Raw genomic sequence first — 26,828 nt, forward strand, 5'->3', positions numbered from 1 at the left:
GATAACTAAAAAATAAAAAATAAATACATTGAAAAAAAAGTGAAAAAAAAAAAGAAAGAATAAATTATTATGACTTCTAAACTATGACTCTCAAATATTATTCCTCTTCAATGATAACATTGAAGTGACCAGATTAAATATGGTATTTATATTGAGAGTAAATAAATAAAAAATAAGCGTAAAGAGTTTTATTTGAATAGATAAAAAGTACACTCTAGAAAATAAAAAAAAAAGAATTCTAAAAGTTACTTTTGCAAGCCAAATAAATATATACTATGCCATTATGTGAGTGCAATTAACGTTAAGTGAATTGTGTGTGTGACCGATGTAGATTTTTCTTGGCTAATAATATTTGTCATTGTAAATATATTTTTGGTTTAATATAGTTTTTATTTTAACATTTTAATAATTTGATGCATTATTTATTAACTATTTTATATTTTATTCTTTACACAATTGAATCAATAATAAGGCATTTACACTATATATATTAATAAGAGTGCTGGATGTGGTAAGGTAACTAATTTGATAATATACTTTTTAATAAATTCTATCCAATTCTCTTTTAAATAAAAAATTTTACGGTTTGACTATGAAAGAATCGTCATTTGATTTTTTTTATTGTTTTTTGTTTTTGAGGAGGTTTTTGAACTAATTAATAAATAGATGGTTTAATTCTTGACCAAAAAAAAAAATAGATGGTTTAATTTAAAAAACAAAGAAACTAAAATAAAAATGAAGTTCTAATTTAATTTGCACACAAAATAAAGTTAAAATTAAATAATTAAAATAGAGATATTTTAAGTATAAAATATTATTAAAGTTTCAGTTTTTATCTTCAAAAATTTTAGTCTTTTATGTCTTCATTTTTTAAAAAATACTGAAATTTTGGGACATAGACTAAAATTTTAATATCAATATCTAAACTAACAAATATGATATTGAGTTTCAGTCTCACAATCTTTTTTTTTAGTATCTCAAAACAAACGTTGCTTAAAATTTTTTTTTAAAAAAATAAAGACAGAACTCTTAAATAACGACGTTACATCGTTAAGTATTTAGAAATAAAATTAAAATAATGTGGTTTCATCTAATTCAGTATATAAAATGGTATGTGTCAGGTCATTTATGATGTAATAATAATCTAATGGAAGGATAAAAATTAACGTAGGGTAATTTTTTTAAATTTATGTAATTTTTATGTTGCAATTAAAATTTTAAAATTTTTTTCAATACAAATTATTTATCTCCATTACCACTTACATTCTTAGATTTAGTCAATTATGAATTGATTTTATTATGGTTAACACATTAATTTTGGTCAATTTTGAACAAGCCAAGTTAATAAAGTTAGAGATATGGTTAATGAGTTAGCCAATAAGAAATTTACATGTCAGAAGGGATAGAGTATAGGTTAAATAGAAAGGGGTTCGTTAGACAAATTCGCAAATTCTGATTATATTATGTATTGTATTATATAATTTTTCTTCATATAAATGTCCCCACTGTATTTTGATATAATGTCCCCTAACATAACTAATTAAGGCGAATTCTATGTTTTTATTATAGTGTCTAATTTATTTAATTTATTTTTAAAAATAAAAAGTAAAATATTTAAAATAAAAATAAAATATTTAAAATTATTAAATATTATATATTTGTTTTGTTTTAATAAATTAAGTCTAATGTGATAGACACTATAGTATTTATCATTAATTAAACTCTGCACGACACTACTGTTCGTCAAGAAAGGTTATTTATAGGGTTATATTAATTAAACCCTATATATACATCCATATTAATGAAAGGATCAAATTCTATACATAGGATGGGAGAGATATCAAACCGTGTTAATTAATGAAGAAATTTTTTACTACTCTTTGGTTAGTTCAATATTTATACATGCATTTAGGGATGGTAATACCATCCGAATTCGCAGATACTCACTCTGCCCCTACTCGTTCGGAGTGGGTAATTACTCGCTCCGCACTGAGGCGGGTTTTTAGCGGGACGGGTTCTTGGAAGGGACGGGGCGGGGTCAGGTTTAGGTAATACCCGCTCTTATCCGCCCCGCTATATACATAAGATGTATTTTAGTACTGTGAAAATAAGATGTATTTCAGTCACTAAAAATTATCCATTTGCATCTAGAACATTATTTCTAGTAGATTTCTTCTTGAATAACGAGTGTCTCCAGTTCTCTCCAAAGATCAGATTGTAAATTATCAAAGAAAGGATTAATTTAGAAATGAAGAGCATCAAAGATACCATTTAACCGAGCTAAGAGGCGAACTTTTCGTCTGGCAAAATTTCCAAATACTCTTTGTTTCAAACCTTGGCTGCTTTAGAAAAGCTGCAAACATTAGCCTCTAAGGTATTTTCCGTCCGCCAGGATCCATCCAGAAGAATATCAAAATCAGAATGAGTGAGCCATGCCGCCAAGAAACTAAACGACCGATTAGAATTTGCAAGACCTGAAGTCATCTCTAAGTTCAAGAGGATTGGAATATGGTCAGATTTAAGCTTAGGAAGATGTTTTACCACTGCCATACTGAACCTTTGAGACCAAGCATTGTTAGCAACATATCTATCAAGTCTTTTTCGAGTTGCCCCCCTTTTCTAGGTGAAAAGTTATCCTTGAAAGCCAATATCCTGTAATCCACAATCTAAGACAATTCACAAATTCCTCAAAATCTCTAACCAACCCTGAGTGTCCTTCAGTGTCGGATGCAGATAGTACACTATTAAAGTCTCTACCAACACACCATTCCCCCAAAATTTTCCTAGCCAAATTTTATAATCCTAACCATAATTCACTTCTAGGGCCGAGATGGGGGAGCTATATACCAGAGTAAGAAACTAAAAAGATTCCTGACCATACACCAACTTGAGATAAACATACTGCTTGTGGGATTCTATCACATCAATATTCCAATAAGAGGAATTTTATAAACACCAAATTTCACCTGCAAAACCGACCCCTTCTATAAGAAACCAATCCGAAAAACCAAACTTACGTGCGATATTATCAGCTTTCTTTCCACTAATATGAGTTTCAAGCAAGCAGATAAGATTAGCATGGTAACAATGAGATAAATCCTTTACTAATATAGGAAAACCTTTACTACCAACACCCCTATAGTTCCAAATAATAATATTCATAAATCAATAACATAGAAAGAAGGCATCATCAACAGAAACTTACTGAACAGAAGAGATATTATTGGCAGAATGAACTATCACCACACCCTCCATCCCTTCACCAGAAGTCGGACCTCCAAGAATCACATTACCAGGATCTGGTAGATCCAAATTGGGCAGATTACCCCAAGCCTTATTACGAAAGGCATTAACTGCTATCCTGTAGTCTTGATTATGGTAGTGAACTTGCACAAAAGAACCTCCTCCAATCTCGAGGCCATCAGCACTAAGCATCTGACTTGCCTGTTTAATTAGCTCTAGAGACAACCAATAATCATCCGACTTGCTCTTTTGGAGATTTTGGGGTTGGTGTACTGATCACCTCTTTTTCTTTATCCATAAGAACTTTCACATGTTTTTTTCCTCCAGCATCTCCTTGTGTTGGACCCCCTGCACTTTTCTTTGAGGGTTCTTTACCGGTCACCATCCTTAAAGAGTTAACTGTGGGTTGGTTTCTAGCTGGGTTAGGCTTTTTAGCCTTTAATGGGTCAGATTTTTTTTATTAGGTTTGTGACTTTTGTCTTGGATTTATTAACTGATCCATCATCAGTAGGGTCTTCTTGGCCCAATATTCAAATCTGGGGCCTTGTGTATTGGACAGGTATTTGTTGGATCCAAGACCACCTGGTGTTTTAGGATTCCCTTTGTGCCTTTGAACTTTTTTGGCTAACATCCATGGCCCGAAGATCGTAGGATCCTCCCCCATCTCCACATCTGCATTCTGACATTAATTGGGAGGAATTAACTCCGAAAGGTCTGTTTGCAAATTTAAATTCAAAGTTGGCACACCATCCCTCTGAATTTGCTCCTTTCATTTACAAAACATTCTCTTATGTCTGTCCTGTCGAAGTCTGGGCTACCGACTATTCCCTTACTTATTTTTGTATCTCTGTGCACTGCTCCATTTGGTGGCCATACTTGCCATAGCCAAAACAAATTAAGTGTAAGCCCTTATATTCAATTCTAAAATCTCTTCCCAGAACATGAATTACTAGAACCAGCTGCTATTGTAAGTCAATTTCTACACAAATGCGTGCAAACTTACCTCTAGAGTGTATAGAGGTGGTATGGTCAACTTTGAATATAGTACCAATCTTGTCCTTACTCTCCATAGAAACTGCTCTATATACAACTCTACTGGAAGATCTAGAATTCTGACCCAGACTGCGCATTTCTGCACAGCTTAATCAGAGAGGCATAAGAATGGTCTCTACCGTTGCATTAATAGGCAGTGATCAGCCACTTGCCATGACCCTTCAAACAAAGTATGTCGGTAACCACCTTCATCTGCATATCAAATTAGGAAGAAATCTCCAAATAAATCCAAAACCCTCACATCTCTCTTCTGGGCCAAAACTCTTTTAACCCATGATTCCATTGCCCGAAAACCAATATTCTTTCCCAGAATCTTGACAATTAAAAAGCATTCCCATGTTTTACACCACATGTCATATTCTTCCAAAGAAACATCTATTACCTACTTTGGATTGAGAAGAGCTAGTTTAACATTATCTCGAAACAGAGCATTATCAACTTCATACTCATCAGTCACCAATTGAATAATTTCATCCGAAGATAAAACCATATGTATAACATATTTCATAAGAAATTCCTTATAAGAGAAGACTTTTTCCTGCTTGTATCAGGAACTATTGAGTTTTCCCTAACCTCAGCCGGTGGGTTAACTAGCTTCCACTAATTGTACATAGCTTTATCCATCTGATGCACCAGATTAGGATTTGCGTTTTCATCAGTCATAATAGCCATTTCATCTGCCTCAACTTTCACAATAGGTTCATCTGCCTCAGCTTTGACAATCGGTTCATCACCATCGGGTTTGGCTTTCTTTGTATCTTGCCGAACTAATTCTTCTTTTTGGGTGGACTTCTTACCCACCACCGCCGCACGTCCATACGGAGAGAAAGGGGAGAAGACCCTTGATTGCTTGTACTAATTTGCTTGTTCGCTGCGCTAGAAAAAAATCCTAGCAGAGCCCTTGTTTTCTTTTTCACACACCGCTCACGTAAAATTCGTCACTGTAATGCTTGATTTCATTTCAATTTAACAACATTACATAATAAGGTTATAGTATTCATTGAGTTTAATAGATATATAAATGATAGTATTTTACTAGTTTTTCTTTAAAATAATTAGATATTTTGTTACTGATATCAGTATCATTTCAAAGATTATATCCACTACAAATTTTAATTTCAAATCAGTTTAATTATTGTAAAAGTCAAAATTAATACCCAAAAAAATATTTCATTAGAGTTGCTCTTAGGATTTTGCAAAATAGTCACAGTTGTATATTTAAAATAACTTCTTTTATATTTTGTGTATTTTTGCAAATAATGAATTATTTATTTATTTAAATAAAAAGCAAAAACATTGTACTTTAAAGTAATTGTTCATTGAATATTCTATTATTAATATAAAAAGAGTAGTAAAATAGTTTTAAATATATTTGTTACACTAACATTATATCAAATTTATTAATTAATATAATAATTTAATAATCATTATATATAGAAAAACAAGAAAAAGAGAGACTTTTTTCTTTTTATAAAAGTAATATTAGAGAATCAATTTTTTTAATATCAGTTAATTTTTTTAAGATAATTTTATTTATCTTAAATGTTAAATTGTAAATTATAAACCCATTGACTCTAAACATTAAATTATAAATCCTAAAAAAAGTTGACAAATATTGAGAAACAAAAATTGGTTGCTATACTTTTTATTTTTTCAAAAAAAGCCAAGCAAACAAATAAAAGAGTAGAAACTAGAAAGAAAAACACTGTTTTTCTTTTCTTTTCTTTTCTTCTCTTATATTTATTTTCACTACCACACTCCGAGTTTTGTTTTCGGCTTTTCGCTTTCACTTGTCACTCTTCAGTTCTTCTGTAGGGTACGGATTCGGTACGCGGGTGGTGTTAGCGCACTGAAACGCCATTTAGGTGTTTGGCGCACCGGTCATCCAGGGAGCGCCAAAATGAAATCCAACATTTTTTTTGGGGTTTCTGCAATTTCATATAAAAAGGGGTATTTTTACTATTTTTAAAATGCATACAATTATGTTAATTGTTTGAATTAACTGCACACTCAGTATTTGGTTAACAACTATTACTGCCGCCCTCTTCCTCCCCTTTTTCCTCCGTCGTAATCGCACCCTCTTCCTCCCCTTTCCCCTCCGTCGCAATCGCACCCTCTTTCTCCCCCTCCCCTCTGTCGCAATCGCACCGTCTCTTCCTATCTCCGCCACCGAGAACGACTGAAACCTCCCCACTGAGCTAACTTCCTCTCCCACCCCCACTCAGTGTTAACGAGTCTGTTCAGGCATATCCAATCACACAAACAGCCTCACCTCTGACGACGACGGTACCTGATCTGCATTGTCGGTTGTCTTCGGCAGTTGATGGCTTCGCCGTCTCCATCAATGGAAAGAAGGTACCCGTTGTATTAACATTCTTCACTTGATTTACAAATATCCCCCTTTTTCTTCGTCATAGGACTGCAATTTTCTTTGGAGGACATCCCCCAATTTTGCGTGTTTCGCTAAATTACCGCATTGTTGCTGTTTGGAACAGGGTTGCCAGGGATGAAAATACCACTAGGGGCGTGCGCGTCGTCAGATGGGGATGTGGTTGAATTGGAAGAAAGTTTGGACGGCGCCGGAGGAATGTCTGACAATTATGCGGACGATGAGTTTTACGCTGTTGATTCCGGCGAGTCGCTAGGTTGGATTGATTTTTTGAACTTGAGCGAGGAGGATGTTCTCCGCTATAATTTCGCAGATGTTGACATTGCATTTGAGTTCTACCAGCAATATGCAAAGCACCATGGCTTCGGCGCGAGACGTTCCAGAAGGAAAAACGCGGCGAAGTAAGGATACGGCAGGAGTTCGTGTGCCACCGACAAGGGTACCGATCCCCGAAGTTCTCCTTGATGCCTAACCGGAAAAAGAGGCCGAGGGCCGAGACACGGTGTGGATGCCCTGCAAGGATGCTACTCCGCATGGACAATGAATCAGGACGTTGGCACGTTGCGTACTTTTCAGACGCGCATAACCACAACGTTCTTGAGTTGCGATTTTCTTCCATGCTCCCAGGCCATCGGAGGATGAGCGAAGCGGACATCGAGCAGATGAACGACATGCGCAAAGGGGGCATTGGCGTCTCCCAAATTCACCGATTTATGGCGAGCCTAGCCGGCGGGTATCATAATGTCCTGTACACAACAAGGGACATGCACAATGTAAATGCGAAGCAACGAAGGAAGGGTGGCCTAGATGTGGAATCGTGCTTAAGGTATCTCCGAGAGTGCAAGGCAAATGATCCAGCACTGTACTACAAGGAAATTGTTGACGGTGAGGGCGTGTTGCAACATTTTTTTTGGTGTGACGGCACCAGCCAAATTGATTACCAGGTGTTTGGAGACGTGGTTGCATTTGATGCAACGTACAAGAAAAACTTTTACCTTTCACCTCTTGTAGTATTCTCCGGTGTGAATCACCATAACCAAATGGCTGTCTTTGCCGCTGCACTAGTGGCAGACGAGAAAGAAGAGACCTATGTCTGGCTGCTTCAACAGTTGAAAACTTCAATGAAAGGGAAGGCTCCCGTGTCCATAATAACCGACGGTGACAGGCAAATGAAGTCTGCGATCGAGCAAGTTTTTCCAGAGGCTCACCATCGACTCTGTGCTTGGCATCTACTCCGAAACGCCACGAGCAACATCGGAAAGCCTAAATTCACCAGGATGTTTAGGGATTGCATGCTTGGCGACTACGAGGTCCGAACATTCCAGAGAAAGTGGTTTGAGATGGTTGAGAAATTTGGCGTTGCCGATAAAAGATGGATATAGGACATGTATGAGAGAAGGCACAGTTGGGCCACAACACACATACGAGAAAAGTTCTTTGCCAGATTTCGAACAACATCAAGGTGTGAGGGCTTGCACGCTGTGATATCACGGTATGTTAAGTCTCAATACAGTTACACTGAGTTTTTACGTCATTTCCATCGATGCTTGATGTTCGTGCGTGCAAAGGAAGTGGAGGCTGATTTCGAGTGTGCAAATAGTGACCCTGTTATGACCACCAACCTGAAACAGTTGGAGCAGAGTGCAGCCGAGAACTACACTCGTGCAATATTCTATTTGTTTGTTCCCATTCTTTACAGGGCCTGTTCAATGAGGGTGGTTGATTCTAAAGACAACGGTTCCTATTTTATCCACACCGTCTCTCGATACGGCACTTCGGGGAAGGATTGGCGTGTTGTTGCAACGTCTGATATGAGGGAGGTCCAATGCACGTGCATGATAATGGAATGTTTCGGGGTCCCCTGCGAACATATAATTGCAGTGCTTGTTCTTAACAATGTTCATGAGATCCCAAGGTCTCTGATATTGCCGAGATGGACCAAGGATGCAAAACTTGTGGCGGTGCAGTCGATGGGCGTGATTTGGGATTCTGTACAACTGGCACAACACTGGTGCCTGATGGATTGGTACCAAAAAGTGTGCAAGATTTCATGTCACAGCACTGAAAAGTTCCAGTTTGCAAGAGAGATTGCCATGCTGATGCTGAAGCACTTCGAGAACGAAGATGCAGGGGACACCAGTTTTCCACCCGAGGGGCCACCTACTGAGGGTGGCAGAGCCCCGGCGCGGAATCCACCCAGGCGCAATACAAAGGGTAACAGTGCTCATGGTGGAAAGAAAACCCAGCGATGTTGTTTGTGCCGGGAGGTGGGACACAACAGGACGAAGTGTCTGGACCACCGCACAATGGAGTCATCCAGCGCAGTTGCAGATGACATGGATTCGATGGACATTGACATGGTGGGTTGGTCGCTTTATAGATGATCTAGTTAAGATTTCTGCCCTGTTAAATGGTTCTAATAATTTGTTTTTTACATTGGTGTCAGCTCTATGATAACCTATCCGGCGATCTGTAGGCGACCGCAGAGATTTCTTTGTTCCAATGCTCCGATAGTGACACGCAGGCTGGGTTTGCTAACAGCGACTTCGCTGGGACCAACACGTCCGGGCCAGTCATGTCTCTCGCCGATTGAGCAAAGGGGGCCTACAGTCGTTACCACCGTGTGTTGCAACGGTAGGTTGGTCGATCCCTTTCACATTCTCCGGTAGGCTGTAGCCGCACACCGAATATTATATGCATTTCATCTGGGTACAGAACCGTCTATATGTCGTCGATGTTAAAACAAGTTTTTGCTATGTTGGCTTTTGTTGGTATGTGGCTGTGCTCTAGAATTAACTGATTTTAATCGGGATTCCAAAAGTGGAGGTGAAGTGGTGTCATGCGAAGAGCTGCAAATCCACTGTCAAACCTGATGTATTATTAATCGCTCGTTGTCGACCCCTTTGTTGAACCGGACATGGTAGTTAGGGGCATCTTTATAGCGATTCTATATTTAGTGGATATTTTATATGTATGGTAAGGGAATATTTTGTATGTAACGTTTATGCGGATATTTTGGTTGTAACGTTCAGTGGATATTCAGATGCACGTCTCCTAAAAAAACTCCATTCGTCTACCTCTTTGCAGTAGACATTCGGAACTGGTTACATCTTGTACTAGCTTGTGTACTAGTTGGAAAATGCATGTGGTTCAATTACGATTTTGAAATTCTTTGTAAGGGATCATGGCTTCTAGATGTAATTTAAAACACCCGCTTAAAACACCGGACGTGATGAATAGAATGCACTAAATGAAGCACGACAACAACTCTGAATCGATAAACAACCACTACTAATTATCATTTTTAGGAGATTAACAAATCATTGTGAAGTTTCAAAATTCAAAATTCAAAATTCAAACCTACAAAAAGTAGGTGAAGTGAAGCGAATTACATTTAAGCTTCACAGCTTAAAATTACATTCAAACTTCACACGCACTAATTGACATACATTTCTAATATTGGGAGATCAGTCTATTTGCAATGCTACGTGCACATTAACAACAGAAAAAATTATCGTGTTTATCATAGTTAATGAGGGCAAGGTAGAATTGTATGCTTGGAAATAAAATATAGATTAAAGATACAGATGTATGGACATGCATCTTGCAGCATTGTACTTGACAAACGGAGGCAAGAAAACACCATGGACCGAGTTACTTGGATGGGGGTGGGGGGCGGTGGTTGGGGGGTTTAGGATACAGGAGTTCTCAATATATATGCAGCCGGTAGTCTTGCGGCGCCAGCCGCTCGACGACACACACATGGCCGTGTCTTAGTTGGCATGCAGTTGCTAAGGCAGACCAGCCTACTCCAAAACATCCGTTCGTCCTTCCGACATAGTGCGTATACTGAACGGTCCACACGCCCCTCTCGTTGGTAATCGAAATTGGGCTATCCTCGTAGACTCTCGACAGAGGGGGGACATTTGGCTGGAAGCGAGGACATATTCTTTAGGGTGAGAGCAATGAAATAATTGACTAGAACAATAGCACCGGAAATAGTTGCCTTTAAAAATAATTGTCGACACACTTACGAGAAAACGGGATGCCAGGCAGTGTACGATTGGCTTGACTAAGAACGGATTGGTCGATCTGAACCCATCGGCTATGTGCATTGACCTGGGGGCCATCAGATAGCTTATACAAGTGCAGTCCGTCCCCGGCCCGACATGGGCCAAGTAGTTGATTTCTATTGTATGACCGCTGAAGAACATGACATACATGGTGTTTTGAACTTCATGATAACGGAATAGCACCAGCCACTGATCCCTTAGGCCATAGTGTTCCCGGACAACATCTCATCCTCCATGAAGCACGATCATTTCATTAGGTTCCATATTCCAGCCCACGCGATGACGATGTCCTGTAGGCGTGGTTAGGGTCAGGGGTCGTGGTAGGGATCGGCCATAATCCCGCGAGAACCGTAGCGGGAGCATCTGTAGCGGATGGTGAAAAAAGAAAGTTTAAAATGTGTCATACATGGATGGATTGATGATTGCAGGTAGTAAAGGAATTGAAATTGGCGTCTATACCAGTGTATCAGGGTCGTTCACCGGGATTATCACGAAGAACTGGACTGTATAGTTGCCATGTGTGGGTATTGCTGGAAGACTTCCGTTTTGCAAGTTTCTTGTACAACGTAAAACAGCATAAAACAAACGCCTTAGCCGAATGCATACAGAAAACCCGCTAGATAATCTTGTTACCTTCCATAGTTGATCTCGCAGAAACTTGTGCCGTAGATGGCCACATTGAAAAACTTTGGTTGGTGATACGATAATAGCAGCGTGGCACCGATTCGAAGATGGTAGTGTTCGTAAAAGGCTCGCCACCCTCCGGTGAAGACGATTCGATGCGGATGCTCCTCCTCAACAACCCACGAGATGCTCCACGACTGACCATTTGTGGTGCTTACCTCGACGGGGTTGCTCATGTTCTCCCAGACAAGGTTGGAGAAGGCCGACGGCATTCTCTGCACGAGTAAGAAATCGATATTGATGTCAGCTTGCATGCGTGCCTTGGGGTTATGGGATTAGAACAAAAAAACTGAAAACTTACAATTTGATTCTCCATGTTGGGGATTATGAATATGAAGAAGCGAAAATCAGCGAGCGCCGGCATTGTGATACCTCGCCTGTGATTTCTTTGATGGTTGCCGATTTTTTACTGCCGGAAGCTTTTGAGTCTCCAACAATGGCTTCCCTTCTTCGAAAAGTATAAGTTTTTTTTTGTGACTGAAAAACGTACGTGCGTTAATCTGGCAAAACACCTCCCGCCTTTTTAAGTTTTTTTTTCTTTTTAATAGATAATCCTTAAACCTGATTAGACTGGGCATTAATTAGGAATTAATGTTGGTGCAATTACCAAGGGCAATAACCGGATTTGTAAAAAGGCGATAACCGAATGAATTCAGAATTTAAATTATAGCCTTAATCTAATCTTATCATTTATTCCATTGAGTGGATCAGTGAAAAATCACTTCGTATTGTCAGCCTTGCCCTGGTGATGGATGGACGTATTGATGTAGTCGATGGAAGCAGGTAAGTTGTTCATAATTACACTTTTTTTTGTATATTTATGGTTTTTAAATTTTTTATCCTGGAACATAACTTTGTTTTTTTTTTTGGGTCATGCTGGAAAATAACATTTTTTTTACTTGGTTTTGGGCCAGAGAAACTGACCCGACCCAAAACCCAGAACTGGAACTCGCCTAGCGACCCAACTGCTAATACCCGACCCTAATCGAAGCTCCTCTCCTCTTCATCGAAGGCAAAACTCCTCGCTCCACCCATGTCAACTCCACCTCCGACAGAAGCTCCAAAAACTCGAAAAACTTGATGCATGGTGGTGATGACACAGCCGATCATCCTCAATGAAGATGCATGCTGGAAAATAACATTAAATAACATAAAGATACAATAACAGTAATAAGATATATGGCCCATGATATAATCAGCCCACGAAGACTGTCCGTCCATTAAGGAGGCCCAATAATGTCACATAACATAACTGGTATCAATGCATCCAACAAAAAAAATGCAGTCCATGACAAAAAAAACGTTGTATTCGGCCGCTTCACATGTAGCTTAGACACGGTTCTCCCGTCTTGGCCGCTTCCGCCGCCTTTGCAAGCAATGCACCACTTTTCTTGTTGCATCTTCCCGTTAGCAGTGCAATTGTCATTTTGATTCTGATCTTCTCTTCGTCCAGCTGCAATGGTCAATGCGGCGTTTATTAGAAACACACAGTGCAATTGCATTTTACCTGTATGCATGCGTTAACATACAATTGGCAACACCGCGTAGGTGAACCTCCGTCCCATTGCCATCCACTGCATGACCCAAATGCCAGAGTATGTACTGCTGCTGTTTTTTGGCACCCCTGGTGCGGCCATGATGTCCAAACTGGCAAACTCGGGAGCACTCTTAGAGCGTAACTTTTTATACCCGTCAGTTGCAATGATTCCATCCAGCGCAGTCAGCTGGCACAGATTCGTCAAGATAAAAAGATTAGCGTATTCGGATAGGACGCTGAATTAACCTATGTGCGTCGCTTACCATGCATTGTATGACACATCTCCTTCTTGCCTTTGATTCTTTAGTTGCATTCGTGTCAAATTGAAAGACCTGCTTCTTCGACAGGTCAACCACAGCCAAGAACCAGTACTTGTCACAGTCTTCTTCTAGTACTGGCATATAGACCTGCGATTGATAGAAAAGTCGAATACGATAAGATAGTCATAATTCAGTCCACCCAAGTTTATAACTTGCATATAAGAATCTTATCGGTCGGTAGTTACAAGGCGCAGGTCTTCCGTCGGGTGCATGTGGTTATTGCCGTATCGCTGCGCCAAAATCTCAGGGTGGACGCCGTCCATTACATCAGCCTGGTTACTCAGGGAGTATTCAGAGGTTGAAACAAGTCACTGTGCATGTCAACGGTACATGGTTCGTGTTAAAATAGAGAACGTTAAATCATAATTATGCATTTAACTAAACTACGGAATTAGGATTTGGCCGTACCGCAAACTTCGGATGCAAGCACCACACCATTCGAGGGTGATCTTTATCGGTTTCTCCCTCTGATGCAACCATGATCGTGATCAACTCCATTATCTGCAAATCATATCTGACAAAAAAAAATCAGACTTCGCATGGAAAGAATAAACCCGGGTCAGCGGAAAAAATCCATTAATTCGAAGAGGATACGATGGATTGCTACGTGCCTTCGGGGTTGGTTGCCATCCGTCCACCAGGCATCCCATGTCAGAACGAGTTGCATGTTGTGACCCGACGCGTACAACGATCTCCCTACGGTCAACAAATGGAAGATGTTACACCCACTAGCCCAATTTAACTGCGGCCTTCCGGCACTAATGACGCCATATGACAGATTCAGTCATTGATGTTCACATAGAATACTCATGTGGGGTCGACATCATGGTCGTAGACGTACTTACAGATGTCCATCTCATGCTGAGAGATGGGCCATGCGTTGGTGGTGTTTATTCCCTTCTTGGTCAAGTTTGACGGGGGACGTCGCGGAATCTGCTTATAGGTGTCGGCTATCCGTCCGTGGCTGCTTTCCGGCTTCGATGAGCTCTCGTCGGATGACGTCACTGTGTTAAAGGAAAAATTGCCTTTTCTGTTATGCGTTGGCTGCAGTCCATTGCGCTATGTCGGGTTGTCTACATTGTTGCTCCGTTGAGGCGATATAGTCCCTCGGTTACCCCCGTATACCTTTTCCTTGAATCAGGTGAAAAAGCATGTGGCCTTGCCATCCTTTGGCCCATGTTTGACGCTGTGCATGTTTGACCTGCACATCTTTGGGTACATGGCCCGTTTCTGATCGTCGTCGTCAACGTAAATAGACATGTTGACGTTTCCGCCGCTGCTTTTTGTCGATGACTGATGTAGTCTCTTCCTCATCGTTCCTGGAAGCATCATCTGTTTACGGTTGGGAATGGAGGCGCGTGACATCGGGTTGTGCATGTATTCCCTGTCGGCGACTGGTAGTCTTTGTTTCTCAATTCGGTTTCTATTGGACGTTGCGTTGACTTTCTCTGCAGGTCCCTTTTGCGCCTGGGTGAGAGGCTCTCTGAGACCGCCCACCAACGACCGAATCATCACCATTTTCGCTTCGACCCTGTCCATTCGGCGTTGCGTGCTCTTTCATGGAAAATCGGAACAGATCTGTCAGATGGTTCGATTTAGCGAAACAGTTAGAGCGGAAATTGAGACGGGTGTTACCAACCTTTGTGTTCTTGAGTACCTCTCTCATTATTTCCAGCAACGCGTCGTTCGAAGTATTGTCGTTTGGGCCCGGTGTTCTCTGGTCCTCCTGGCATTGGGCGCTCGTTAGTACGTTGTGGTATACAACTAACTCAGTAGAATTGGGAGCAGTATAAACATAACTAAAAAAAATAAGCAAACCTGGCCAATGCCCCACAACCGTACCTGAGCCGTGTCGTCGTTCACGTTGTTGGATGCAGCGGGAGTTCCATGATCGGCCATTGTTGGTTGTAGTATCGGTCATCGGCGTCCGATGGGTCGGTCCGCGTTGGTTGTGCGTGGGGATGGTTATGTTTCCGCGATGGCTTGAAGTGTGAAGATGATCGAATCGGCTAGCTGCCTAGTTAAAAAGTTGGGTCTGCGAACGCCTTTCTTGGAGTTTGAAGATGGTTAGCTCTATCGAGGCAGGATGCATCACATGCGTTCAGAATTGCACCGGTTAGGCAACCTCGGGCGCCGTCCAATGTTCAAGCCTTTGCAAAGTGCTTCCTAACATAGCAAAAGGTGACCTGCCATTATATGAGATCAGTAGCGTCTGCACACAGCGATACAATATTAAAATCTATTTTAATTTAATTGTGTGGCATGAAAAAGATAAAAACTTAATATGCAAAATGACAAAACAATGACCACGGAAAGCTTTTTTTATTTTTCTTTTTGAACAAGGCTTTGGGTCATCAGTCCCACCCAACCCAAAACAACATAAACAATTCGCCTCGCAGGCAAACCCAATCCCCGCACCGACCCAGATGAAACCGGACCCTACAGGATATATGGGCACGGTTAACCCATGTTTTTTCTGATATTTTTTCTAGAGAAAGATTAAACCCATCGGATATAACGGGGCACATATTTAACGTTAATGGTTTGAATCATCAGCTAACAACTCCGTGGGGGGAATATGCCTCCGCCATCGAGGCTTTAATCAACCGGTCGGTGCCAGCTTTGCGTCACAGGTGTCAGTCAACAATAAGACCGTTTGGATGTAAAGACAGGATGCCATTAGCAGAGACGTGAGTATGAACCCTCGTTGCACATTGCTATTTCAAAAGCCAGTCTTTCACTCTCCCCGTGAACTATTGAACACACAATGCAGGGATCCTCTTCCATGAGCTCGTCCTCCATAGATGCATTGACACCTCCTTGTCACTGTGGCGTGAAGTCACCAATCAGAACCGCCTAGAAATGTGATTATCCAGACAGAAGGTTTTACGGATGTTTTGGGTATGGAACCAGCAGGAGATGCTCGTTCTTTCAGTGGTACGATCCAGAGCCCCCGGCTCGTTATTCCGATGTCATTCGCAAGTTACTGGAAACCAACGAGGGCATCAGAAGCGAGAACATAAAGTTGAAGAAGAGCAGACAGGAACTCTTAGACGAGGTGCGTTGTCTGCAACAGTGTGTGCATCAAACGACGTCAGAGATCGAGGCTGCCGTTGCAGCCTCTATGACCATGGAAGACAACATGCTTGCTAGTGTCACAACGACGAGGAGGCGTGGAATTGCGATTGTCGCGCTGATATCCGTGATCGTTTTTGTTGGTTGTTTTTCCGATCAAAGTCGCCAGTTAAGGGTTATTTTTTTTTTGTGTTGACGACTGAAATACATTGTTAATTCAAAGGATTTGTTTAACATTGATTGTAGCGTGGAGTTGTTTGCATTGGCACTGTGTTTTCAATCTAATTAGATAATTTTCATTTCCCGTAAACATTCTACTAATTATAATAAACCACGATACACATTAATCCATTCGAAAAGCATAATTTAAACATACCTAGAATACATACAACGATTACATCTGGCTCATATGTACTCACGATGGATTTATGCAGTGACAACCTACTTGCCGCATATGCGACTAAATCACACAAGCGGCCGCTCCATCAGGGAACTAGAGAACCCACCCCCACAATTATAACGCGCTGAAGGTACATGTCACTCGGCCACTCACCTTTGAATGCAGTGACTCTGTGTCGGCTATCTAATTTAATCTGATCCAACGAAATCTCCGTCACAAAACCACCGTTAGCACCTCTTGCCCGTTTATGATTGTTTTCGCGAACTCTGATCATACAATTACCCATGATTGTCACAGGATTCCATGGAACACCAAACTGACTAGCAACTCCTACCTTGATGAATGGGACGACGCACATCGAGTCCAAGTCAATCTTGCACCATATGGTCAATAGTCCGTGCGGTTTTCGTTCATATCCGACCAGGTGTGGGATCCCATCGAGCACACGCATCGCTTGCACGTGCTAAATTGAGCTGCGATTTATCCTTATCTTCCTCAGAAGAAAGGTGTCTACATCCAGAACGACCACATGCGTTGCTATCGTGGCACCACGTCCACCCTAGTTGACCCACACGGCCTTACTAAGGTGGAATGCTGAGCCCGCATCGAGGTGAGTGAGACGCTGATCGTTTATATACGAGTGTTTCCAGCTTTCCTCTGCAGAATTGAAAACATTGCAGTGCAAAAATCTATCTAGGACGTGCCTCTTTGACATATGAACGACGTAGTAATTGTCAGTTCCCGCCCGGTATCCAAATGCGTATCCGATGATGGCTTGTCTAAGTAGTTTGTCGGCCGGATCGTCTAGTTGCGGAGCGACTCGCAGCAGCGGGTTCCATACTAGGAGTCTCAAATCATGATCAGTCGTGCTATACTGGACAAAGATCATACCGCAATCGGAGCCGATAACACTCCACCATCCGTGGGGACACAGTTATTTTGGCATTGGTGCAGCTACTCTTCCGCCGTCTATACAGTCCATAATACAGAAAGATTTGGTTGAACCGTACGTCTCCGGGTCACCAATCTGGAGCAACACCTTATGGTATTTCCTGATGTTTGCGAGTGTGTTGTCTCTCCTAAATCTGTCAGAAGACAGTCGGACACGCCAAGTTATGCTTGCGGTTCTGCATCTCGCTACCGTCTTCGGGTCTGTCCGGGTGAAAATCTCCATCAATAGATCGTCTAGAAATACATGGTCACCCATCTTAGCCAACGACTCCGAAAACTGATTTTTCGTATTCCAAGTTGCTTTGCTTTTCCTTTTTTTTGAATGTCTTGAGTTAGAATATCTACAACAATGGAAATGGAGTAAGGATTTAAGGGAAGCGTATACTATATACTTTCTCACTTTTGCTGTATTGTATAGTTGACAAGCACGTAGAGTTGGGCATCATGATGGGTCTTACCCTCTTGTTCCGCAGATAGTCTTGAGCCATCACCGGTCACTCACGTCACATCAAGAAACGTAAATGCCCCTTAAATACAAAAAAATATGAAACAATTCGCCCGAATCCCAACCCAGTCCCCGTACCCGGTCCAGATGAAGCCCGACCATACAGGAACCTTATCTTTGCTCTTCGTCCTCCTTCATGTTGTGTGCTCCCACTACTGTCGCTCCTTCAGCTCACCTGAATTTGATGCATTATAAGATGAGGATATGGGAATTGATGGGTGGGGCTGAATGATCTGGATAGTGTTAACGAGCTTATCCAATGAACAAAAGAAAAGATAGAACAAATAAATATTAATTTAGAAATCACAAAAAAATAGACTTTAGACATAACAATAATAATAATAATAATAATAATAATAATAATAATAATAATAATAATAATAATGGGCAGGTTGGGCAGGTGGCCTCAAGAAATGTAGCGTGATTTCCTCTCTCTCTTATAATAATGTGAGGGATAAATGTTAATACTAAAAAATAATAATGATAATAATGTTAACATCGTTACTTGTTTATTAGCCTGAAACAATAAATAAATATCGTATTTCAAAAAAGTCCAATTATAAAGAAATATATTTTATAATACTTTATGTTATTCTACATTGGTGTTTAGGGGGTTTATGGTTGAGGGTTTACGGTTTAGTGTTTAGGGTTTATGGTTTAGGGTTGGGGTTTAAGGTTTAGGATTTGTGGTTTATGGTTTAGTGTTTAGGATATATGGTTTAGGTTTAGGGTTTAGGGTTTAGGGTTTAGGGGTTATGGTTAAGGGTTTATGGTTTAGGGTTTAGGATTTATGGGTTATGATTTATGGTTTATGGTTTAGGGTTTAGGGTTTATGGTATAGGGCTTAGGGTTTAGGGTTTATGGCTTAGGGTTTAGGGCTTAGGGTTTAGAGTTTAGTGTTTAGGGTTTAGGATTTAGGGTTTATGGTTTAGGATCTAGGGTTTAGGGTTTAGGATTTAGGGTTTAGGCTTTAGGATTTATGATTTATGGTTTATGGTTTATGGTGTAGGGTTTTAGACTTATGGTTTAGGGTTAAGGTTTAGGGTTTATGGTTTAAGGTTTATTGTTTATTGTTTAGGGCTTAGGGTTTAGGGGTTATGGTTTAGGGTTTATGATTTAGGGTTTAGGGTTTAGGGTTTAGGGTTTAGGGTTTAGGGTTTAGGATTTAGGGTTTATGGTTTATGGCTTAGGATTTATGGTTAATGGTTTAGTGTTTAGGGTTTATAGTTTAGGGTTTATGGTTTAGGGTTTAGGGTTTATGATTGAGGGTTTAGGTTTTAGGGTTTCGGATTTGTGGTTTATGGTTCAGTGTTTAGGATTTATGGTTTAGGTTTAGAGTGTAGGGTTTAGGGTAGAGGGTTTAGGGTGTAGGGTTTAGGGGTTGGGGTTTAGAGTTTATTGTTTATGGTTTAAGGCTTAGGGTTTAGTGGTTATGGTTTAGGGTTTAGGGTTTAGGGTTTATGAGTTATGATTTAGGGTTTAGGGTTTAGGATTTATGGTTTATGGTTTAGGGTTTATGGTTTAGTGTTTATGGTTTAGGGATTAGGGTCTAGGGTTTAGGGTTTAGGGTTTTGGATTTAGGGTTTAGGGTTTATGGTTAAGGGTTTAGGGTTTAGGGTTTGTGGGTTATGGTTTATGGTTTAAGGTTTAGGGTTTAGTGTTTATGGTTTAGGGTTTAGGATTTAGTGTTTAGGGTTTAGGGTTTATGGTTTATGGTACAGGGTTTAATGTTTACGGTTTAGGATTTAGGGTTTAGGGTTTATTGTTTATGGTTTAGGGATTATGGTTTAGGGGTTATGGTTTAGGGTTTATGGTGTAGGGTTTATGGGTTATGATTTAGGGTTTAGGGTTTAGGGCTTATGATTTAGGGTTTATGGTTTCGTGTTTAGGGCTTATGGTTTAGTGTTTAGGGTTTAGTGTTTAGGGTTTAGGGTTTAGGTTTTAGGGTTTATGGCTTAGGGTTTAGGTTTAAGGGTTTCAGATTTGTGGTTTATGGTTTAGTGTTTAGTGTTTATGGTTTAGGTTTAGGGTGTAGGGTTTAGGGTTTAGGGTTTAGGGTTTAAGGGTTGGGGTTTAGGGTTTAGGGTTATGGTTTTGGTTTTAGGGTTTTGGGTTTAGGGTTTATGGTTTATGGTTTATGGTGTAGGGTTTACGATTTATGGTTTAGGGTTTAGGGTTTATGGTTTAGGGTTTATTGTTTATGGTTTAGGGCTTAGGGTTTAGGGGTTATAGTTTAGGGTTTATGGTTTAGGGTTTATGGGTTATGGTTTAGGGTTTATGCTTTATGATTTATGGTTTATGTTTTAGGGTTTAGGGTTTATGTTTTAGGATTTAGGGTTTAGGATTTAGTGGTTGGGGTTTAGGGTTTAGGGTTTATATTAATGTTAGTTAATGAAACAATAAAATTAACCCCTATACTTTTCCAACTAAAAATAACGTAACGAGATTCCCGGGGAGGGGGGGGAGGGGAATGGTGCGCATAATTGGGATGGGAATAGATAATACTAATCCGCGCACGATAGTGGACAGCAACATCCGCCACTAATTTACTTGTAATGCGCACGATGCAAAACTTTATGACGCGCTGACCTAGTGCTTGGGTATCTACAGACGAGCAGGTGTATATGTCAATTCGGGGTATGAGATAATACACTGTATATAGATATATATGCTTAAACAAGTATGGCACAATCTTAGGACAAACCGGTTAATACGTACGATGGGAAGGGAACCGGATAGCTAAAGGCATATAATTTATTAGCCATTTTGGCTTTGTCCCATCTCCCAACCAATGCCTTTTGACGGTGTACTGGTGTAGGCAATAAAGCATTACGCCCATTGCATATGTAGCTCGCAGTCCCATGCCTGTACGATATAATCAATTAAAATAATGGCCCCGTTGTGTTGATAGGGGGCGAAGGCATGGTCAGATTTAACACCGTAGTGGAAGCCTGTTGAGAGTTTTGGATAGATTTGACCGCAATCGTCCCAGAATAAGTGATTGCAAAAGGAAATTTTATAGTATAGTATCACTCAGAACTTTCATTTTTGGATACGGAACAGACCCTAAAACAATCCCGCATACGAACGTACCATACGGGTGAAAGATTTGTCGCGCGTTTGATGATTACAACGAATACCCGTGACTCCACCCACAATACCCTGCTACCATAAACATAAACGCATCACACTCTGTAAATGGAGCACACAACCGTCGGCATTTGCAAGGATCTTTGCAATTAAATACACCCACCTACCCTTCTAAACCACCATTATTCAAATAAAAAAGTAGATTACGGCTATTATATTATACGGGCACATTAAACCCGAGTGTTTACCGTTTTACAGTTACGGGAGAACGAGATCAGGGCAACAACTGCGGTGAACCTGACCAGCACACCATTCAACAAACTCAGGGAGCGTGTGTTGAGCAAGGCAGAGTTATGGAGGATGAAATCAAAGAAGAACACCTAAGTCAATCGCCTGGTACTATATAGGATACATGGTTCAACCAGCTATGACGCAATGCCCCCATGCCCAAGTTAGTATTAGGTTGCTTCTTTCTTTAGTTTTTTATTTGGGTACACTGCGAGCATGTGTGGCGATTCAAGTTTGTCTTACTCGCAAATTAGGACTTTGTGTGTTTACGGCCTTTCCCTTCATGTTTCGTCTTTCGTGCATGGACGCCTGTTGCAATTTCCAAGACTGATTTTCCTTAATTATATATATACATATGAATGCGATGATGATTAGTTAAAATATAATTTATTTAGATTTTTTTTAACCCTCCTAGCCGTCGACTAAATACGCACCAGCGCGTAACGACAAATCTAATAAATGCCATCAATTAACAATGTTATTTATATTTAAAATGCAAGTGCATAGAAGTCTTTTTTTTTTTTTTTGAAAAAAACGAAAATGGATTTCGCCAAGGTTAAGATGCAACGGTTAAGGCCGAGGGAACTAGATTCCAAAGGGCAACCCTAAACTATAAATATACTAGCATGTGTATTCTCAACACCACTGGATAACACCTTCTTAAGCATATACATTGCCAGTCCCTCGCCCAACGGAAAGTTACAATGGAGCGTTTGTCTACTGCCTTCGAACTACCCCGCGACCTTTGGTTAGCCATAGCCATTAAAGTCGCGACAAACTTCATCGAGGACCTGTGCAGGTTCCGTATGACGTGTTGCATTGCGCGCGATGTAGGCGACGAGGATACTGTGCTCAGGATGGTTGCCATACCACCCCCACATGAGATGAATTGGTGGTGGATACGGGACCTGGTAGGGCGAAGTTTTTTCAAGAGGTGCTTTGAGATTGGTCACCCAGAGCTTCTGTTTCGGGAGGCGCTGCGGGAGCTCTACATACGATGTAACCACGCCATCGGATGGGAAATGCTGCAGAATACAGCAAGCAATGGGTTGGACGCTGCCAAGTACGCACTTTTAATGGAGTTGCTCATCCGGACGGACGACAGCGTGGCAAAAAAAAAAGGCTTGGAACTATTTCGCACGCTCGAAGCGGGTGGCTTACTCCCCGCATGTTACTCGAGTTGCTTCGCGGTCCTCACAATTTCTTTGCCAGATGAAGTCCAATTGCCGGAAAAGGGAGAAGAACATATGGTCTGTGACTCGACCAGATGCTTGACCTGAGGCCACATGGGTCTTCTGTATGACTACCGCCAAAGGGCGGCAGAGCGGGGTTCCGTCCACGGTGTCGGAGGCGCCGACCATATTCGGTGCATCCGCTGTTGCGCCGACTACGAGGTGGAACAATACGTAGACATACCTCGGGTTTAGGATTGCCATGCATATTAGATTTAGTATTGACGTATAATTAAATATTATATTGTTTATCGTGTAATGAATGCTATGTTTTTTATATATCCATGATGTAAATATTTGACAGCGATTTATATTATCTAGCCGATTACTCGTTTATAAATCCCAACAAATAACAGGAAAACTGTGTCTTGGGTAAACCGATACTTATTATATATATTGACCGGATACCACAACACAAAAAGAGCAAAAAAAATGGAAATCCCCAAGAGACGAAATGGAAAAAACGGAAGTGATAAAGAAAGTTATTGACCGGAAAGTTAAAAAAAATCAAAAATAAAAATAATCTGAATAAAAGGGATGTATTTGCTAAGGAAGCCGTGTGTGAGGTGACGGAAAACTGAATCGGCACGCTCCCTAATCGATGTGAGTGTGGCTGAGTTGGTGTAGAGGCACGGTACATAACCGATGGGATACCATCGCAAACGGCACCGGGTGGCTATAAAGACACCGTAAACAACAGCGATTGACATAACTACTTGGAGCCTTTGTGTTGTCCACTACTTATACATAACCGCCCATTCATCTATCGTGTCAAGCATTTAAAATAAGGAGAGGAGATGGAGCGTCCGACAGGCCCCGCCAACCTTCCCCACGATGTTTGGACCTTAATTGCCGCGAGGACTGCAGCACAGTCCGTCAGGGACTTGTGCAGTCTCAGGATGTCGTGCACCGCTGCACGCAATGCAGGGGAGGAGGATTTCGTTAAACCGATGTGCCTTGATTCCAATTTGGGACTAACGGTGGTGGAGTGTGAGTCCCACGCACCAGCCGGGAAGAAATTTCTTAGCGCGATGCAGGCAGAGCGGGCACCTGGAAGTTCTATTTTGGTCTGCTGTGTCTGACCTTTTCCTTGGCAGGTGTCGTTTTACGGGAATAGAAATGATGCACGTTGTCGCAGCCCACGGCCATTCGGTAGCCCGGTTCACAGTGTCAATGATGCTGATGCTACGTGACGACGCCGAGGCAAAGAACAAAGGCTTGGAAAGATTTCGTGGGCTTAAGGCGGCCGGTGCCCTAACAACCTGCAAATTGGTGTTCCGCGGCATTATCCAAGGGATATGGATACACCTGCGTCGCGTGCCAATGCTAAACGCAGAGAATCTAGTCTGTTCTTCGCATGCATGTCCAAGCCGTGGAAACATGGGTGCTATTTACCACCATTAACGCTATGGAAGAGGGTGGCATGTAAACGACGGTGATGGAGGTGCTGCTCATCTTCCGTTCGTGCATTGTCGGGCAGACTATGAGTTGATCCTGTTTGTCCACCTCTTTGACTGATAGGACAGGATTGGGTTCACCATATTTTTTTGGTTATCCTATCTAATATATGTATTATGTAATGATTTTGCCATTGTGTGACTCGTGTTGCTATCATTTTATTTATGTGTTTTGTGTTTCGTATTAAAAATTTTATTTATAAAAGAAAACATTTGTTCCCCGTTATTGACCTCCCATTCGGTGACTCCCCATTGCCTCTTCAAGTAATCATTTTTTTATAAACTCATTGCCTGTCCTGTCTGCAACGTTATTCATAGTAGTCCATGACCCTTCAGCTATTCCTGTCTATTCTAACATCAAATTGACAAGATTTGCATTTATTGCAAATTCTGCGCAATCGGTGCAGCACACGTTTTCCCAGGTTTTTTCTTCATTTATCGATAAAACCACCAGGGGCATTATTAGCTTCATTTTTCAAGGAATAGCAGACGAACATTAATGAAACACATTAAAATGTATTAATTTATTTATTCGTAACTAAAATTTTGATTTAAAAATGTATACCAATGCACAAGTAAGTCCGTCACAAGTCATAACCATTCGTCAGTTCTTATAAACCAGACATTCTTTTCTAACCTTTCTGCCGGGAGAAAAATCATTGCTTGAAGGGCCTTCGTTGTCTAGCAGACCTCCCCGTCTTCATCCGAGAAAATGTCACACGAATCCCTCAACGACCACGCCGTTAGTCCCGACGACCTCGCGGAACCTCCGACCGCAGATCTGATCGACACCCTCCAACGGAGGATGATGTATTTGAGGGATAGTCTTCAAACAACACAAGAAGAACTAAGGCAGGTGAGGATGGAGACACTCACCGCGAATGTCAGGGCGAGTATAAGGAAGCATGAACTGGAGGAAGGTTGCTGGTTGCAAAAGAAGTTGCGCATGGAGGTGGAACAGCATCAAACCACCATTCGCGAACTGGAAGACAAAGCAAACGAATTAAAGGCATAAATTGCCGATCTTCGTCAAGGGGAACAGCAACAGATGGCACCGTGGCGTGAAATGGAAGGCAGGCTCGAGGCTGTGGAGATCAAGCTAGGGTTATTGGTCTGCCAATTGTATGGTCAAGCTCCGGCAACGGCACACAGCTCTAACTATCAGGAGCCCGCCGGGCAGAATGGAGACGATGTTGGGGCTATATGACCTACGGCTTCTATGTTCCAAATCTTTATTTGCTTTGTTTCTTTAGCTGTTCTTTTGATGTTCTGTAACCCCTACATAAAACTGGGTTTTCTTAATTATATCTAATTTCTGCAGCATTTGAATTTTCTCTGTTTTTTTTTTTCTCTCTTCGGATGAAGCTATGTAGTAATGCGTGAACAACAATGCGAATTGATTATGTTAATTTATTAGATCAAACTGCCATTTTTTCAACCAAGAAATAGATTGTTAACAAATTGCCAGTTGCTAGCTACTGTTTTGGCAGATTGCATAAAGCTAACCCCACTACAGTTCATTCGGGGGGCAGATTGACAGGAGTTGATAAACAACCACGTTCACTAAAATCTAAACATCTTTAGCAAAATCCTGACCTCGTAATTCGCCAGGCAGTGCACACACAAGATACGAGACACATCATTCACACAAGCCATGGTGCCGCGGGTAGTGCAAGTGGTGGATGTACAAGCCACGGCATGTCCCAAATCCGATGGTCTCTCGTCAACCCATCGCTCCCAGAAAATGTCCGCGAAGAACTCCCTGCACCTTTCGACGTCTCCGAAAGTACGGATAGACTCTAACATTTCAACACCCCTTTGCATTTCTTCTTCGTTCTCGTGATCACATAGTAGCAACATGGCAGACAGGTAACCTACTTCGACGCTTCCCTCCGTCCAGGCCTTAGAAAGCAGTTCCATCCCAATGCCACGACGGGCAATCCAGAAATACTCCGTCAACCCTTGTCGGAGTATAGCATCCGCATTTCCTGCTTCAACGCAACGATCGATGAACCTCCTTTCCGGCCAGTCAAGGTAAAAAAAAGGACACTAATGGTATAACACACATCGTTGCATATTGGTACACAGCTTCGAAACTCGCTGCATCCAGAAAAACTTTGCAACTCGTTTGCATGTTGAACAGATCATGAATCGAATTCGATGCAATCTTAGGGCAATCCTCACCCATATATCGCGAGGAAGAAGATTCAGCGGACATTCATGCTCGACGGGCACGTTCCCTTCCTTTCTGTTTGTCTTGGAAGATCCAGCCATTTGCAAGGACTCAGCAGAGGCTGGAGGGGGTTGTTGAGGGATTATCGAAAATTATTAACAGGAGAAATGACCGCCAATTAAGAGACGGAATGTAAGCTTTTATATATTATTATTATCATTTAAACTTATCGGTTATCGCGATAATACCAATTTCCAAAACGTTTATATACTCAACTGTAACACTTATTTTCTATCCTATAAAAGTTAATTTATCTATAAATATATATGTATATAATATATCACATTATCGGTCAGAA

General features: G+C 41.1%; 4 protein-coding genes across 4 annotated transcripts; 3 read left to right on the forward strand and 1 right to left on the reverse strand.

Annotated features, from left to right (window-relative positions):
• Nucleotides 4,405-8,067, forward strand: LOC107621350 (protein FAR1-RELATED SEQUENCE 5-like). Its single transcript, XM_016323377.1, has 4 exons — nucleotides 4,405-4,466; nucleotides 4,933-5,036; nucleotides 6,792-6,941; nucleotides 7,028-8,067. The coding sequence occupies exons 1-4, from the start codon at nucleotides 4,405-4,407 to the stop codon at nucleotides 8,065-8,067; spliced, it is 1,356 nt and encodes a 451-aa protein (XP_016178863.1).
• Nucleotides 8,071-9,278, forward strand: LOC107621349 (protein FAR1-RELATED SEQUENCE 9-like). Its single transcript, XM_016323375.1, has 2 exons — nucleotides 8,071-9,045; nucleotides 9,162-9,278. Exons 1-2 carry the CDS (start codon nucleotides 8,071-8,073, stop codon nucleotides 9,276-9,278), a joined length of 1,092 nt encoding a protein of 363 aa, XP_016178861.1.
• Nucleotides 10,394-11,806, reverse strand: LOC107621348. The gene is made up of 5 exons (XM_016323374.1): nucleotides 11,744-11,806; nucleotides 11,392-11,657; nucleotides 11,218-11,296; nucleotides 10,716-10,888; nucleotides 10,394-10,634 (listed from the first exon to the last, which is right to left on the reverse strand). The coding sequence occupies exons 1-5, from the start codon at nucleotides 11,804-11,806 to the stop codon at nucleotides 10,394-10,396; spliced, it is 822 nt and encodes a 273-aa protein (XP_016178860.1).
• Nucleotides 22,313-22,888, forward strand: LOC107621347. The gene has a single exon (XM_016323373.1). The coding sequence runs from the start codon at nucleotides 22,313-22,315 to the stop codon at nucleotides 22,886-22,888; it is 576 nt and encodes a 191-aa protein (XP_016178859.1).

This window comes from Arachis ipaensis, chromosome B10 (genome assembly GCF_000816755.2).
Source record: "Arachis ipaensis cultivar K30076 chromosome B10, Araip1.1, whole genome shotgun sequence".
Taxonomy (NCBI): domain Eukaryota; kingdom Viridiplantae; phylum Streptophyta; class Magnoliopsida; order Fabales; family Fabaceae; genus Arachis; species Arachis ipaensis.